A 15978-nucleotide genomic window follows, 5' to 3' on the forward strand; every position below is an offset into this window, starting at 1 on the left:
CACCTTAATATCTAGTTATATGGCTTGCAGTCACTGCCATGTATCCCCTTTTCTTATTTCTTTCTGCTTCAAACACAATTAGGAATGACAGCTAAATGAATTGTGCGCCCCTCCTACACTGCGCCCTGAGGCTGGAGCCTCTCCAGCCTATGCCTCGGCCCGGCCCTGTATCCAAATATTTCTTCTTTATTAATATACAACCCAAATGCATTGCATATTCATTGTAAACTCAACATGTGTGACATATTTGGGATATGCTTAGCCAGACACTTACTGAGTTCCAAGAACTCAGGAGCTGACACAGATAAGACTGGCTTCATTTGGAAAAACGCAAAGTTAGTTGAACACACCCCTGTACTCATTTGAAAAAGCATGCCAAGGCCTCTTTCAGATGGACCGCAATCGGCATGCTTGTCAGGTAGTGCAGCTTCCTATCTGCTGGCCTTGAGCAGCTAAATGGAAATATTTGTAACCCCATGCGTGTCAGCACTTGGCATGTTGTATCAAGAAACTGCATTGCTTAGATGTGAGTCTTTGCGGGAGATGACTCTCCATGCCTGTGGTGAAAGCTAGCAAAACGCCCAGCCAGTGCACGAGGGCAGCGGACACCGCCCCCAGCCTCCCATGTAAGAGAGGCCGTTTCATAAGGTCTTATCCACAGTGCAAGCTTTACATTAATCATGAGTTCAAAGAGCTTCACAATTGCTTCAGAATAAAAAAAAGTAAAAAATAAGTTGATTTACTGTGTGCAAAAACTCTAAAAGTGGTTAATTTTACATTAGCAATTCATAGAGTTTATACACAAACAAAAACAAGCTCTGCCGCTGAGTGCCTACACAGGACTAAGATAACATTTGTGCCTGGAAGTGTGCTTTGAAACGTCAATGAAGACTAACGCTTAACTCCTTGTCCACTAGTCCTGCTCACAGATGATGGAAATTTCTCCTACAGCTGGTAATATGAGATGTAAATTTAAGGAATTGCTGCAATGCATCTATCTACCTTGTTTACTTATCTATGTAGGAAAGGGATTTACTCTGACTGAATACGCTTTACTATCACCACATGTGATACCAGGAAGTCCCAGTGGCTGAATGTTTATATTTATTTATTTATTTATTTATTTATTTATTTGTTGTATTTACAAAGCGCCAACATATTACGCAGCGCTGGCTGGAAAATGCTTTAATCATTTAAATGACTTACAGATATCTGGCCTCGTTTGAGCATCCTTAGCTGTTATTAAGACGAAAAGACTGCTGTAAAATAATAAGCTGCATTTCACTTTACAGCAAATGCTAAATATATTTAAAATAAAGTCATGTTCCATTAGAATATGAGGACTTTTATACACCTATATATTATCAGTGAACGTTTATTGATGGCTTTTTGTAGAAACCGATCTGCGTTTTAGGTTTATTGTCCTTTAAGCACTTCGGAAAGCTGGCTTCAGAGCTTTTCTGTGCAGTTCTGAACTTTATGATCTTCCCTATGGCTTTATTAGTAATTCTGGGTTTTATAATATTAGGTATTAGGCAATATGTCAGGTAGACTTGTTTACTGTGTTTTTGGGTCACCTAAGGACTGAAGCTGCTCAGTACCTGTGTAAAGGACTGGAAAGCTTAGTAATACTCCCCAACTTTGGCCATTTACAATTTTTATAATTAAAACAAATACTAATATTTAAGGAACAATATTAAAAAATCACTTGGAAAAAATTAAGGCTAAGTGAAAGTATTTTGTCTGCTAAGTTCATTAATCCCTTGCTGCAGCTGCACAATACATGACTTTACTAATGCAGTACTAAATGTGTCTGGGTTCTGCCATATACACACATACTTCATAGCGGCAGCTATGGGCGGAAACCAATCGGTGTGGCCTTTAATCATGTGAACCATGCAATAACCATAATTAGCCTTTTTATGTAGTTTTCTTTGCATTATGGTTTCTTAGTAAGCCAAATACTGGAAGATTCTATTGAACAGCATGTTGAATCACACCAGGATAAGATACTAAAATGATAGGCGACTTTGATACTTTCTGGTGCCACTAAGTGACTACAGCTATGTGGCACTCTGGCCATTACAACTTTCTTTCTGATTGCTTTCCTGGTCCGTCCATTCCTTCAAATGTCCCCTTATATATGCCCTCTGTAATAGGTTAGGGAGCAAGATAGAATTGCTTAACCATCATCACATGCTGTGCCCCTTTACACTGCCTACATGAAAGGGGAAGCAAAGGGCTCCAGAAGGCTGCGAAGCTGGCGTTTCCAGTGAAGGGAAGAAGATAGTACACGGGGCACCGTTGTTGCTGTTGCTAGCACACAGGAGACGTGTGTGCAAAAGCTCGGCGACAGCTCCGCCTGAGCGACAGCTGTCTACACGTCTATGCCCAACAGGCAGAGACGCGGCGGAAGCTGTCGCCAAAAGTTTCGTCCCCCCATCGGAAGCTCCCTTCTGGCTGTGGGTAGCTGTCGCTAGTCCGCACGTACACACGCAGTACGCGTGGCGGACTAGCAACGCTTGCTGCAACAGCTGTTGCCGGCGATTGGCCAAGTCAATCGCCTGGTGACAGCTCTGAGTAGCGACAGTTTGTGGCGCGCGCCTCATACACACAGGGGACCTGTTGCCGAAACATGCGCGTGCCACGTGTTTGTGGCGACAGTTGTGCCTGTGTGTATGGGCCTTATGATTGCCCCGATGCAACTTTATTGTCCAGTCATGTCCTTTGAGCTGAAGGGGTGAGGGGGGAAGGAAGATAGGCTGCCCCAATTTCCTAGGGATCAGTTTCACAGGGGGTGTCAAACACAAACAGCATTATTTGTTTTCCAAAATACTAACAATTGTCAGTGCCTTAATGTTGTAGAGTTTGTCCTCTAAAATTAAAACATATTCCAAATGACTAATGAAATCACTACTATAATGACCTACCCTACATGAAAATAAAAAATACAAAAAAATACAATGATACAGTCACCTGTGTCCCATCTTTAGGGTCAAGCCACATATGTTTGTAAATAAGCACACAGTATGAGAATTCTACATTTATGCTGTTTATTTTATATAATGCTTTGTTAAGAAGATTCGGCTTGCAAAAGAATAGGCTATAAAAATGTATGTGCTACTTACATCACCATAACTTTACAGTATTTATGTAACATAAACTATACTTTTGCAGTATAAGAGAGCGCATATTTCATGTGACTGTAAGCATTTTTTCTATGATTGCCTTCTGTCTGCCAAAAGCTATGTCAACTGCTGGTGGCTGATCCACTAAAACACAATGAAATGTTTAGCAGTCTGGAATATGTTACAGCAACAATTTACTATCTTAGTAAATACCTTTCAATCTCATACTTTAAATATATACTGTATATATACACCCAGGGAACTATTGAAAACCTAAAGTTTGTAGAAATGATGTTATCCAGTGATATATAAGGAAGTCAGATAAAGGCTGTGCAGGTAAAGCTCAGAGACGGCCATCTGTGTGTGGTCCTGCTCATGTCAATTCATGGCATAGATGTGCACACTGCTTGCTGGCTTTGAAAGCACTGAGGAATAACATGTCAGCAAATGCAATAAACTTGACTGTCTGGGGCAGATAAGCTATAATTCACAAGGACAGGTTCAAATGCACATGGCTTTTTCAACATAATCAGAGGGCCATGTAGTCACAACAAGTGTTGCAAACCCAACAGGTGGATGTCATAGTTACTTTGACAGACAGGTGGCTAGTAAGGATACAGAATGTGAAATGCTGCCTTCCATTAATCATGGCTCCTGCATTTTATGGCAGTCCTAAAAATAACTAGTTGACAAAGATAATTTGCCACCATTCTCACAATCTCAAAAATGTGAATCTGGTTGCTTTTTACTAGTCCGATTTCTTGAGTGGATCTCTTGTGCATTTAGTACAGCATTTGAAATCGTTTGGTTTCATAGTAGCTGATATAGAGGACTGTACTTTGATATGTGGTATGAATCTTTTTTTATATATATTTATAGTCAAGTTCCACCAGCACTAAAAATTTGCTATATATATGTATTAGTGCTGCACATATATTTTTTGTAATTTAGTGTTATGAAAAATTAATTTTCCATTTCAATTTGCAGAGAATTATGTATTTCAAAATCTGATTATAACCACAAACTGCACTTCTTTCCACGCTTGGAATCTGAGCTCTGACAGACACAAAGCAGTTGTGGCTCACTATAATAATACACCCTGTATGTCCTCAGTCACAACAGCTTGCAAAAACTGGGGAGACAAGTCACCCTGAATTGTTACTGTGTGGAAAAACTAGTGGTACCCTAGTCAAAAGTTGAGTAAAAAGTAAAAAGTTTCTCGTCTGACAAGAGACTCTTATACTGACTGAACTTAGAGCCCTTTTCCTTTGCACATTGCTGATTGCAATTTGCAGTAGTTTAAAAAGGGCAATTAACCATGTGTTGCATCACAATTATACATGTTTTTGTAACGATTGGTGTCAGCACACAGAGAGAATCTGATTATTGATGATCTGCAGAATCATCAATAATACAGATGTATACTTGATTATGGATGATCTGCAGAATCACCAATAATACAAGTATGACTAACCTCTGGACACCTAATGAAGTGTAAGTGTTTGGTGTAACTGTAGGCTATCTCCCGTGAGGCGGGAGGCACAGGCTTGGGTGTGAGGTCCTTGGTCTCAACACCCCGGAACTGATCTAAAGTATAACACAGCAATGACACAGTAATCCTAAGCTTGGGTGTGAGGTCCTTGGTCTCAACACCCCGGAACTGGTCTAAAGTATAACACAGCAATGACACAGTGATCCTAAGCTTGGGTGTGAGGTCCTTGGTCTCAACACCCCGGGACTGGTCTAAAGTATAACACAGCAGTAATTTGGCTAAGTGTGAATTCCCAGTTCCACTTGGTTCTAACACACTGTCGGATCTGACTGAGGTCTGAGTGCTCACACGTAAGTATTCGCAACGGCAGACAACCAGAGACTGACCAGCAAGATCTATATATACTGCAGCGCTCCTCCGCGCCGCCCTGCGCCACTCAGCCAATCAGTAACTGCGCTGGGATCAGCTGATCGACCTGATCAGTTGATCCCTCTCCTACTGGCATAAAGGGCTTGCCTTCTAGCGCGCGTGTAGCTCTCCATCTGTGTGCACTAGAAGGCCCAGGCAAACCAGACGCATGCTGCTGTGCGGAAACCGCCGGTCTGAACGCGGAGACAGCCGCCCCGCTGCCAGACTGCGCGGCGGCATCTCCGCAATCCATTACAGTTATCAGGTTTTGTGTGGTGCAGTTATGTTTTTGAGAGAATAAGGGGTGCAGCTTGAAGTTGCATTGGGAAATGGCACAGAAATCACTCCCATTGACTATAACTAAGCAAAATCGCACAAAAAGTGCTTTAGGCAGTGCGATTGTGCTTAGGTAACAACTACATCATGCTAGTGGAAAAGCTGCTGTATGCCAGTATAGAAGTGCATGCAACTTAAAAATTGCATGCGTTCCGAGAAATGAATTGAGTCAATGCCAGTGAAAAAGAGTCTAATCAATATTCCGAACAATGTGTTTTTTCTTTCTTGTTTTTTTATGAGATAACCGTCTGTTGATGGAAATGTAATTGATCAGTTTTCCATCCACTAGAATCAATATCTGATAGATTTCTGCTGTCAGTCAAACTGCTGAGGAACTACCGGACACCCAGGTAGCTCATGGTGACCCAGAAACACTAGGAAAGTATAAGAGGCTAAAAGAGACTTAAGGACCATTTCCACTGCTGCGGAAATCGGGCTGAATCCGCGGAGTTTCCCCACAAGCAAATTGCATAGGGAAACTCTGCCATAGGGAATAATGCTGCCGCCGTCTGAATCCCTTGCATAGCACAGCTTCTGGTATTCGGCTGCGTACTTACACAGGAAGGAAGTGCTGCCACATGTCTTGCAGGACGCACAGCGGCTAATGGAAATGGGCCCGTTAAAAAGCCTGCTTACTAAAAATGAATGCTGAAGATAATGTTGACTTCTTAAACTGTTTAGGAAGTGAGTCGTAATAACAACCCTCTTCTCCCCTCCACTAAATTGACTATGCACATTTTCAGAAACACTGAATCTATCGAAATGTACCTGACTCTTGCAATGATCTATCACTCCACCAAAATTTGTATCTGTCCTTGTTCAATTTGATTCAAGCATTCAACTGAAAGTTTAGTCATACTCAAAAATATATCAGTGTACAGTATTGCCAATCGATCATTGTATTGCCAGGTTTAGGCTGTGTTTAAAAGTTATATTGTAATATCACAAAACACTGCGCTGATATAATACTATAGGGTGATGTATACAATCGGTGGTGCGCTGCTACAATTTCCACAGTTCAATTATTCACACATTAGCTGCGCTCATTAAAGTTCCAACAAACTATTTCTTAAATACAGCTGTAGTCCCAGGTTGCTCTCCACTCATACACAGGGAGGTTTTGCTGCCCGCTTCAGTGAGGAACCACCACCACACCCCACGCAGTGGCCACTCACCGCTATGTATTGACCCTCAACCAAGTGGGTCTCCAGCGCTTATGGGGCCATCTGGCCACCCCCTGCCATTCAGTGGAAATCCTCCTCCTAAGATCCAAGCTGTGGTACCTCGCATAGAGTTTTTGTGGGCTCCACCCCAAACGTTGGCCGCTGGGTCGGCTTACTGCGCTGTCTGTGCCTCCCACCGCTTGCCACGTATGTTCCCACACTTGCTTGTTTGTAGGCCGCGTGCGCTTGACCGGTTTCGTCGCTATATGCGACTCCTCAGAATGCTTCTAAGGAGTCGCATATAGCGACGAAACCGGTCAAGCGCACGCGGCCTACAAACAAGCAAGTGTGGGAACATACGTGGCAAGCGGTGGGAGGCACAGACAGCGCAGTAAGCCAACCCGGCGGCCAACGTTTGGGGTGGAGCCCACAAAAACTCTATGCGAAGTACCACAGCTTGGCTTGTAAGTGTGCTATCATTTTATAATTAAAAGTGTTTTACAATTTTACGCTATGGGAGCGCTGGTATGTCTTTTATTGAGGTGTTAAGGACCAACAGACCACAGCTTGGATCTTAGGAGGAGGATTTCCACTGAATGGCAGGGGGTGGCCAGATGACCCCATAAGCTCTGGAGACCCACTTGGTTGAGGGTCAATACATAGCGGTGAATGGCCACTGCGTGGGGTGTGGTGGTGGTTCCTCACTGAAGCGGGCAGCAAAACCTCCCTGTGTATGAGTGGAGAGCAACCTGGGACTACAGCTGTATTTAACCACTTGAGGACCTAGGGCTTTCTACCCCTTAAGGACCGGACACTTTTTTTCCATTCAGACCACTGCAGGTTTCACGGTTTATTGCTCGCTCATACAACCTACCACCTAAATGAATTCTGGCTCCTTTTCTTGTCACCAATAAAGCTTTCTTTTGGTGCTATTTGATTGCTCCTGCGATTTTTACTTTTTATTATATTCATCAAAAAAGACATGAATTTTGGCAAAAAAATGATTTTTTTTAACTTTCTGTGCTGACAGTTTTCAAATAAAGTAAAATTTCTGTATACATGCAGTGCGAAAAATGTGGACAAACATGTTTTTGATTAAAAAAAATCCATTCAGTGTATATTTATTGGTTTGGGTAAAAGTAATAGCATTTACAAACTATGGTGCAAAAAGTGAATTTTCCCATTTTCAAGCATCTATGACTTTTCTGACCCCCTGTCATGTTTCATGAGGGGCTAGAATTCCAGGATAGTATAAATACCCCCCAAATGACCCCATTTTGGAAAGAAGACATCCCAAAGTATTCACTGAGAGGCATAGTGAGTTCATAGAAGATATTATTTTTTGTCACAAGTAAGCGGAAAATGACACTTTGTGACCAAAAAAAACCCACACAATTGTCCATTTACAGCGGTATTTCTCCCACCCAGCATGGGTATGTGTAAAAATACACCCCAAAACACATTGTACTACTTCTCCCGAGTACGGCGATACCACATGTGTGACACTTTTTTGCAGCCTAGGTGCGCTAAGGGGCCCAACGTCCTAATCACAGGTCATTTTGAGGCATTTGTTTTCTAGACTACTCCTCACGGTTTAGGGCCCCTAAAATGCCAGGGCAGTATAGGAACCCCACAAGTGACCCCATTTTAGAAAGAAGACACCCCAAGGTATTCCGTTAGGTGTATGGCGAGTTCATAGAAGATTTTATTTTTTGTCACAAGTTAGTGAAAAATGACACTTTGTGAAAAAAAAAACAAAAATCAATTTCCGCTAACTTTTGACAAAAAATAAAATCTTCTATGAACTCGTCATACACCTAACAGAATACATTGGGGTGTCTTTTTCTCTAAAATGGGGTCCGTTTCTGGGGTTCCTATACCGCCCTGGCATTTTACGGGCCCAAAACCGTGAGTAGTCTGGAAACCAAATGTCTCAAAATGACTGTTCAGGGGTATAAGCATCTGCAAATTTTGATGACAGGTGGTCTATGAGGGGGCGAATTTTGTGGAACCGGTCATATGCAGGGTGGCCTTTTAGATGACAGGTTGTATTGGGCCTGATCTGATGGATAGGAGGGCTAGGGGGGTGACAGGAGGTGATTGATGGGTGTCTCAGGGGGTGGTTAGAGGGGAAAATAGATGCAATCAATGCACTGGGGAGGTGATCGGAAGGGGGTCTGAGGGGGATCTGAGGGTTTGGCCGAGTGATCAGGAGCCCACACGGGGCAAATTAGGGCCTGATCTGATGGGAAGGTGTGCTAGGGGGTGACAGGAGGTGATTGATGGGTGTCTCAAGGTGTGATTAGAGGGGGGAATAGATGCAAGCAATGCACTGGCGAGGTGATCAGGGCTGGGGCCTGAGGGCATTCTGAGGGTGTGGGCGGGTGATTGAGTGCCCTAGGGGCAGATAGGGGTCTAATCTGATAGGTAGCAGTGACAGGGGGTGATTGATGGGTAATTAGTGGGTGTTTAGGGTAGAGAACAGATATAAACACTGCCCTTGGGAGGTGATCTGACGTCGGATCTGCGGGTGAACTATTGGTGTCGGTGGGTGATCAGATTGCCCGCAAGGGGCAGGTTAGGGGCTGATTGATGAGTGGCAGTGACAGGGGGTGATTGATGGGTGGCAGTGACAGGGAGTGATTGATGGGTGATTGACAGGTGATTGACAGGTGATCAGTGGGTTATTACAGGGAAGAACAGATGTAAATATTGCACTGGCGAATTGATAAGGGGGGGGGTCTGAGGGCAATCTGAGCGTGTAGGCGGGTGATTGGGTGCCCGCAAGGGGCAGATTAGGGTCTGATCTGATGGGTAACAGTGACAGGTGGTGATAGGGGGTGATTGATGGGTGATTGATGGGTAATTAGTGGGTGTTTAGAGGAGAGAATAGATGTAAACACTGCGTTTGGGTGGTGATCTGATGTCGGATCTGCGGGCGATCTATTGGTGTGGGTGGGTGATCAGATTGCCCGCAAGGGGCAGGTTAGGGGCTGATTGATGGGTGGCAGTGACAGGGGGTGATTGATGGGTGATTGACAGGTGATTGACAGGTGATCAGGGGGGATAGATGCATACAGTACACGGGGGGGGGTGGTCTGGGGAGAATCTGAGGGGTGGGGGGGTGATCAGGAGGGGGCAGTGGGCAGGGGGGGGGATAAAAAAAAATAGCGTTGACAGATAGTGACAGGGAGTGATTGATGGGTGATTAGGGGGGTGATTGGGTGCAAACAGGGGTCTGGGGGGTGGGCAGGGGGGGGTCTGAGGGGTGCTGTGGGCGATCTGGGGCAGGGGGGGAGTAATCAGTGTGCTTGGGTGCAGACTAGGGTGGCTGCAGCCTGCCCTGGTGGTCCCTCGGACACTGGGACCACCAGGGCAGGAGGCAGCCTGTATAATACACTTTGTAAACATTACAAAGTGTATTATACACTTTGTATGCGGCGATCGCGGGGTTAACATCTCGCCGGCGCTTCCGTATAGCCGGCGGGATGTTGCGGCGGGCGAGCGGTGACAGGCGCCGGCGGAGGATCGCGTCACGGATGACGCGATCGCTCCGCCCATGCCCTTAAATGGACCGCCGCCTCTGTGGGTGAGCCGGTCCTTCAGGGCTCCACTTCCCAGCCGCCTCTGTGCGTTAGGCGGTCGGGAAGTGGTTAAGAAATAGTCTGTTGGAACTTTTATGAGCGCAGCTAATGTGTGAATAATTGAAAAGTTATTTTGTAGCTGGTGCAAGGCGCTGATTGTTTAAGCATATTTCTCAAAAAGAAGATTAACATCTGACTACAGCTAGAAACCTTAACAATTTATTTAAAGTAACCTCACTCAGGACTACTAGAGCAGGGGTCCCCAACCTTTTTGAGCCCGGGGCCCACTGTCCCGCCCAAAATTTTCTCCGGGGCCCCCCTGGGGGGGGGGGTTGGAGGGGCGTGGCTAGTGGCGGCGGCAGTTACCACAGTATAGCAAGTACAGTTAGCCCAGTATAGCAAGTACAGTTAGCCCAGTTAGCCCAGTATAGCTAGTACAGTTATCCCAGTATAGCAAGTACAGTTAGCCCAGTATAGCAAGTACAGTTAGCCCAGTATAGCAAGTACAGTTAGCCCAGTATAGCAAGTACAGTTAGCCCAGTATAGCAAGTACAGTTAGCCCAGTTAGCCCAGTATAGCTAGTACAGTTATCCCAGTATAGCAAGTACAGTTAGCCCAGTATAGCTAGTACAGTTAGCCCAGTATAGCAAGTACAGTTACCACACTATAGCAAGTACAGTTAGCCCAGTATAGCAAGTACAGTTAGCCCAGTATAGCAAGTACAGTTAGCCCAGTATAGCAAGTACAGTTAGCCCAGTATAGCAAGTACAGTTAGCCCAGTATAGCAAGTACAGTTACCACACTATAGCAAGTACAGTTAGCCCAGTATAGCTAGTACAGTTAGCCCAGTATAGCTAGTACAGTTATCCCAGTATAGCAAGTACAGTTACCACAGTATAGCAAGTATAGTTAGCCCAGTATAGCTAGTACAGTTACCACAGTATAGCAAGTATAGTTAGCCCAGTGTAGCAAGTACAGTTAGCCCAGTATAGCTAGTACAGTTAGCCCAGTACAGCTGCCCCAGTGTAGCTAGGATAGGTGTCCTCTCCCCCCCCCCAGCGGCCGCCGCTCCTGTTACCTTATGAGCGGGCGGTCGCTTCCTTCCTTATATTCCCCCAGGCGCTTCTCTCCTCGGTTGCAGCATCGCCATCTCGTAATACAGCAGCGCTTCCCGTGCGGCTGCTGTAAAGAAGGGAAGGAAACAGGGCAGCGGCTTCCTGTAGCGGCGATCGCCGTTACCATGGGAACCGCTGCACCGCCCCCTTCCCTCCTTACAGCAGCCACACAGGAAGCGCTGCTGTAATACGAGATAGGAGAGGGGCTATGGGGAATATAAGGGAGGAAGCGGCCGCCGCTCTTAAGGTAACAGAAACGGCGGCCGCGGGGGGGGGGGGAGGAAGAAAGGCCAGATCCGCCGCGGCCCCCCAGAAATTTGCCAACGGACCCCCAGGGGGCCGCGGCCCCCAGGTTGGGGACCTCTGTACTAGAGGACTGCAAAAGGTTCACTTATTATGAAACACTGATCTTGTGAAAAGCAAACATTGTATAAAAATTGGCTACTACAGCTGTATATAGACACCTTTTAAAATCTACAGTGCAACCCTATGCAGTAGACTGGAATGCTAATAGTGCTTCTGATCTGTTTGCTGTTAGCACTTTCAAAGATAATTACCTCATTGTTGACCAATAAGCATCGCTAAGGGGGTCAAATAAACTTCATAGCTTTCCTTCAGTGGACAGAGCTATGAGAGTAATGAAATGTAACTGCTTCTTTTAGGGTCTTCAGAGCCGACTCTGCCATTTATGCTCACATCAATTGCAAACACATGCAGAAACATGGTTTAGCAAAATTGTTGGTAACACAAAACAGTTGTTTCCATTGTGAAATTGATTTTGGGAATTAAAGGGATCTATGTGTGGTGTATTGTATCTTTACTGAAATTGGTTTCTTGGTAAGTACACAGAAAACTGCAGCACATAGCAGCAGCCTCTATCACATCACTTCTTCAAGACTTCCTACTTCTTCGATTGTTCTGAGTTTTCTACTGCTGTCAGCCACAAATCAAGTAATTATTATTCCTCCCATGCCAGTCCAGTATCTGTCATAGTGATGGGCAGTATCAACAACATCTGTGACAGCTTTGCTTTCTTTCCACAGGTAATAGAATTTGACGATGGATCTGGTTCCGTTCTAAGAATACAACCTTTACGAACACCAAGAGATGAGGCAATATATGAATGTGTTGCATCCAACACTGTTGGAGAAGTTAGTGTGACCACACGGCTCGTAGTGTTACGGGGTAAGGCAGTGACTGCGCTGTAGAGACTAACTATATATGTGTATACTATGAACACACTGAAAACTGTATGAATATGTCCATATTGTACCCATTTTTACTTGTTACAGAAATTTTCATTTCTTACAGTGGAGCTGCTTATTTCAGTACAAATGTAGTGCAGCCTTGGAGTAATTATGTGGCAGCTGCCTAGGGTATCCAGTCACAATCCTTGTTTTATTTAACAGGATTGCAGATTGCTTGCTTTTAGCAATTACTTGCAAAATTTTCTGTTTTTGATGTTTTTGTACTTGTTTTCAGAAACCTACGCCAGTGGCTTTTGCTGCTGTTTTCTGCAGACACATACAGAGAAATCTCAAACAAAAAGATCAGTTGCCAAGATCAAGCGATTGGTGTTTAGCTATTAAATGGAACCAGTATTCCGACTGGTTACTCCAGGAAGCCACTACATAACTACACCACGTTGCATTGCACTGGTACTGAGTTAGCAGCACCACTGCTGATATGGATTAATTTTGCGTTACATTTAGCTATTTTTTGTGATTAGTTTTGTCTAAAGTTAACTTTTTATATTATTTCTGCCCACAAATGCATGCTCACTGTAGCAAACTGTTTTGAGCCTCTTGACCATGGTGATTGTATATATCTCAGCCACATTGCTAATGCAGACATTGGTAGAGCAGAGAGTGGACAAAAGTTTGACTTCTATCAAGTGGATTACGCATATGTATAGACTATGTATCCTACAGTTTAACAAACACCCTCTCTCCAACCACTGCTGAGCTGAATGTTTTTCCACGCTACAAGAATAATTGTTATTATTGCTACCCATTATCGGGAACTTATCTCTTATGTCCTTTTCACTTTAATCTGGACACCAGTACTGCGGAACAAAAGTAGTTCTAACCAAATTGCAAATCTTAGTCTCAGTACAATAGCATAATGCTTTTCACATTCTACTTGGCTAGTAGCAAACTAATGAAAAGGTCTATCTGACCCCTTAAAGGATGTACATACATCAGACATTTGGATTGCTTTGCTCTTGCCTGCAGTATTGAGTCTTCTGCTCCTCCACCCCTTCATTCTCCTTTGGACAGCACATGCCACATGAGCTAGCAAAGTGTGCAAGATTGTTAGAGGTTGATGATTACTCCAAACGGTTACTCTAGTCCTTCAGTGTGCAGAATCCAACACATATTTCCACAACCCAGAATGCTTTGTTTCTTTACTTGGTTACTCTTTAATATCTGGGCAAAACAGTCCGCTCAACACTATTCATGAACTAAAATATTGCATCAGAGAAATTCCAAAGTGTTCGGTTTTCCCATGATGTTTTTTTAGTTTTAACATAACCCTAAACAAGCAGTGCTTATCACTAAAGAATATAAGCTCTAAATCTAATTAATACATTTTGAAGTTATACAAAATGTAGAGGAATAATCTCTTGAACCTATGCCAGCCTGGGAATGGCATGAATTGGGATTTTCTATACAAATCCGGGGAGAGAACCGGGCATTGATAAGCAGTGAGTACAGAGCTATTTATTTCATACATCTATGCATTTGCAAAAATAAATGTTTTAATATTTTTTACACAATCTAGTTAGGCAATAATAGCACTAAACTAGCACAGTCTCAAAAATACATGTTGAAAATAGCTTTTAATTGCAGGGATATATATGTGATGCCTTTTTCAAGCTCTCACTTTAAAAGCTTTCTCTGATGGCAGTTTAAACCCATGGTCTTTAATCAGTGCATTTAGTGGCCAATTGTCGTTAAAGGAATACTGTAGGGGGTCGGGGGAAAATGAGTTGAACTTACCCGGGGCTTCTAATGGTCCCCCGCAGACATCCTGTGCCCACACAGCCACTCACCGATGCTCCAGCCCCGCCTCTGGTTCACTTCTGGAATTTCAGACTTTAAGTTCTGAAAACCTCTGCGCCTGCGTTGCCGTGTCCTCGCTCCCGCTAATGTCACCAGAAGTGTATAGCACAAGCCCATTATGGGCTGTGCCTGCGCAGTACACTCCTGGTGACATCAGCGGGAGCGAGGACACGGCAACGCAGGCACAGTGGTTTTCAGACTTTAAAGTCTGAAATTCCAGAAGTGAACCAGAGGCGGGGCCGGAGCATCGGTGAGTGGCTGCGCGGGCACAGGATGTCTGCGGGGGACCATTAGAAGCCCCGGGTAAGTTCAACTCATTTTCCCCCGCCCCCCTACAGTATTCCTTTAAAGGTCATTGATCAGCCCGTGGTATGGCCTTTAATAGTATATGATACCATGATATTGCAGACATTTTTTGGCCTTAGCTTGCACAATACACCTAACATTAGTATCTTGCTTTGGGAAAAGGCTCTTCATTGCACCATCGTGCTTTCGTGTCCTTATTTATTTGAATGGTAGAAAAAAATATGTTGTTCAATCCAAACATCTGTATTTGATGCACCACTTCCATTTTTTATTCTACAAAAATCCATTTAGCAAAACGACTTAAGCAAATGGTTGCATTGCCAATTTGTAACCTTGTGACCAGAATTACCATGTTTATTACAGCACCATTTTTATTAATGCTGTTTTTTTTTGAAGAAGAACACAGCTCTGCCCGCTGTGAAAATAGCAGTTTGCTGTTTATGCTGTAGAGGGATCTCGGCTGGTGAGCCTTCCTTCAAACCTAAAGAGCACAGCTGAGTGACAATAGCACAAAGCTTTTCTTCTCTGTTATAAATGACGGCAATAAAGGAGGAAAATTTCACAAGCAGAAAACCTAAACTTACTAGGCTTGCAGTGTTTTTTTTTCTCCCTTGAAGTAATTCATAAATGACTCCGTTTTGTTGTTCATTAAAATTAAATAATGCTACAAACTTTTTACAGACTTGACGGATGATGCCGAATGGTGCAATATGAGAGAAATCTCACACTAAACATGCTGTTATAGCAGAAAGAGAAATGATGATACGGCTGTGATAGGCAAGCCATAACATCCCAGCTGCCGGGAGCACATTTCAGCACAGCCTTCTGACCTCACCATGACCAGCAACTCTCAGCTTTAAAGCGGACCTGATGTCAATATAGAAATTATTCATCTATAGCTCACAAAAAAACATTTTTATAAACTTATTACACACTTCAGACTTCAGCACAAGTACAATTAAATATGATTATTAAAAGGAAGCTAAAATCTATGATCACACAGAATAAAACTTTGTTGATCTACTTAGCCTATGTCAGGAATGGGCAAACTTTGTAAGGATCGGGCCACATTGCGGCCTGCTGCTACTGCAGCTCACTCTCTCCCTCCCTCCCTCCTGGTGGAAAAATGGCAGGAAAGGATTGGGTATAACTCACCCTATCACACTTTTCACTAGCGTCATGTGATACATCGCCTTCACCATGGAGATCGCCGCAGGGGAGTGTGATAGGGCGAATTGGCTTTCTTGATTGTGCTCTGCGCGTATTGTTCTAAGGATAGCGGGAGTGAGGAGGGGAAAGGAGCAAATGCCAGTCCTCTATTAGTTTGCCCGCAGCTGGCCTAGGCACTACATATACATTATTGGATAGTAACAAGACTAGT

General features: G+C 44.0%; 1 protein-coding gene across 38 annotated transcripts in view; it reads left to right on the forward strand.

Moving 5' to 3' along the window:
• The window catches only part of PTPRD (protein tyrosine phosphatase receptor type D), a 382778-nt gene that overhangs the window by 85983 nt on the left and 280817 nt on the right, over positions 1-15978 (forward strand). For all 38 annotated transcript variants that reach the window (XM_068235008.1, XM_068235101.1, XM_068235030.1 and 35 more), the window contains exon 3: positions 12270-12411. In XM_068235008.1, coding sequence (XP_068091109.1) covers positions 12270-12411 — 142 coding nt within the window. The remainder of the gene's footprint in view (positions 1-12269; positions 12412-15978) is intronic.

The sequence above is a fragment of the Hyperolius riggenbachi genome, chromosome 1 (assembly GCF_040937935.1).
Source record: "Hyperolius riggenbachi isolate aHypRig1 chromosome 1, aHypRig1.pri, whole genome shotgun sequence".
Lineage (NCBI taxonomy): Eukaryota > Metazoa > Chordata > Amphibia > Anura > Hyperoliidae > Hyperolius > Hyperolius riggenbachi.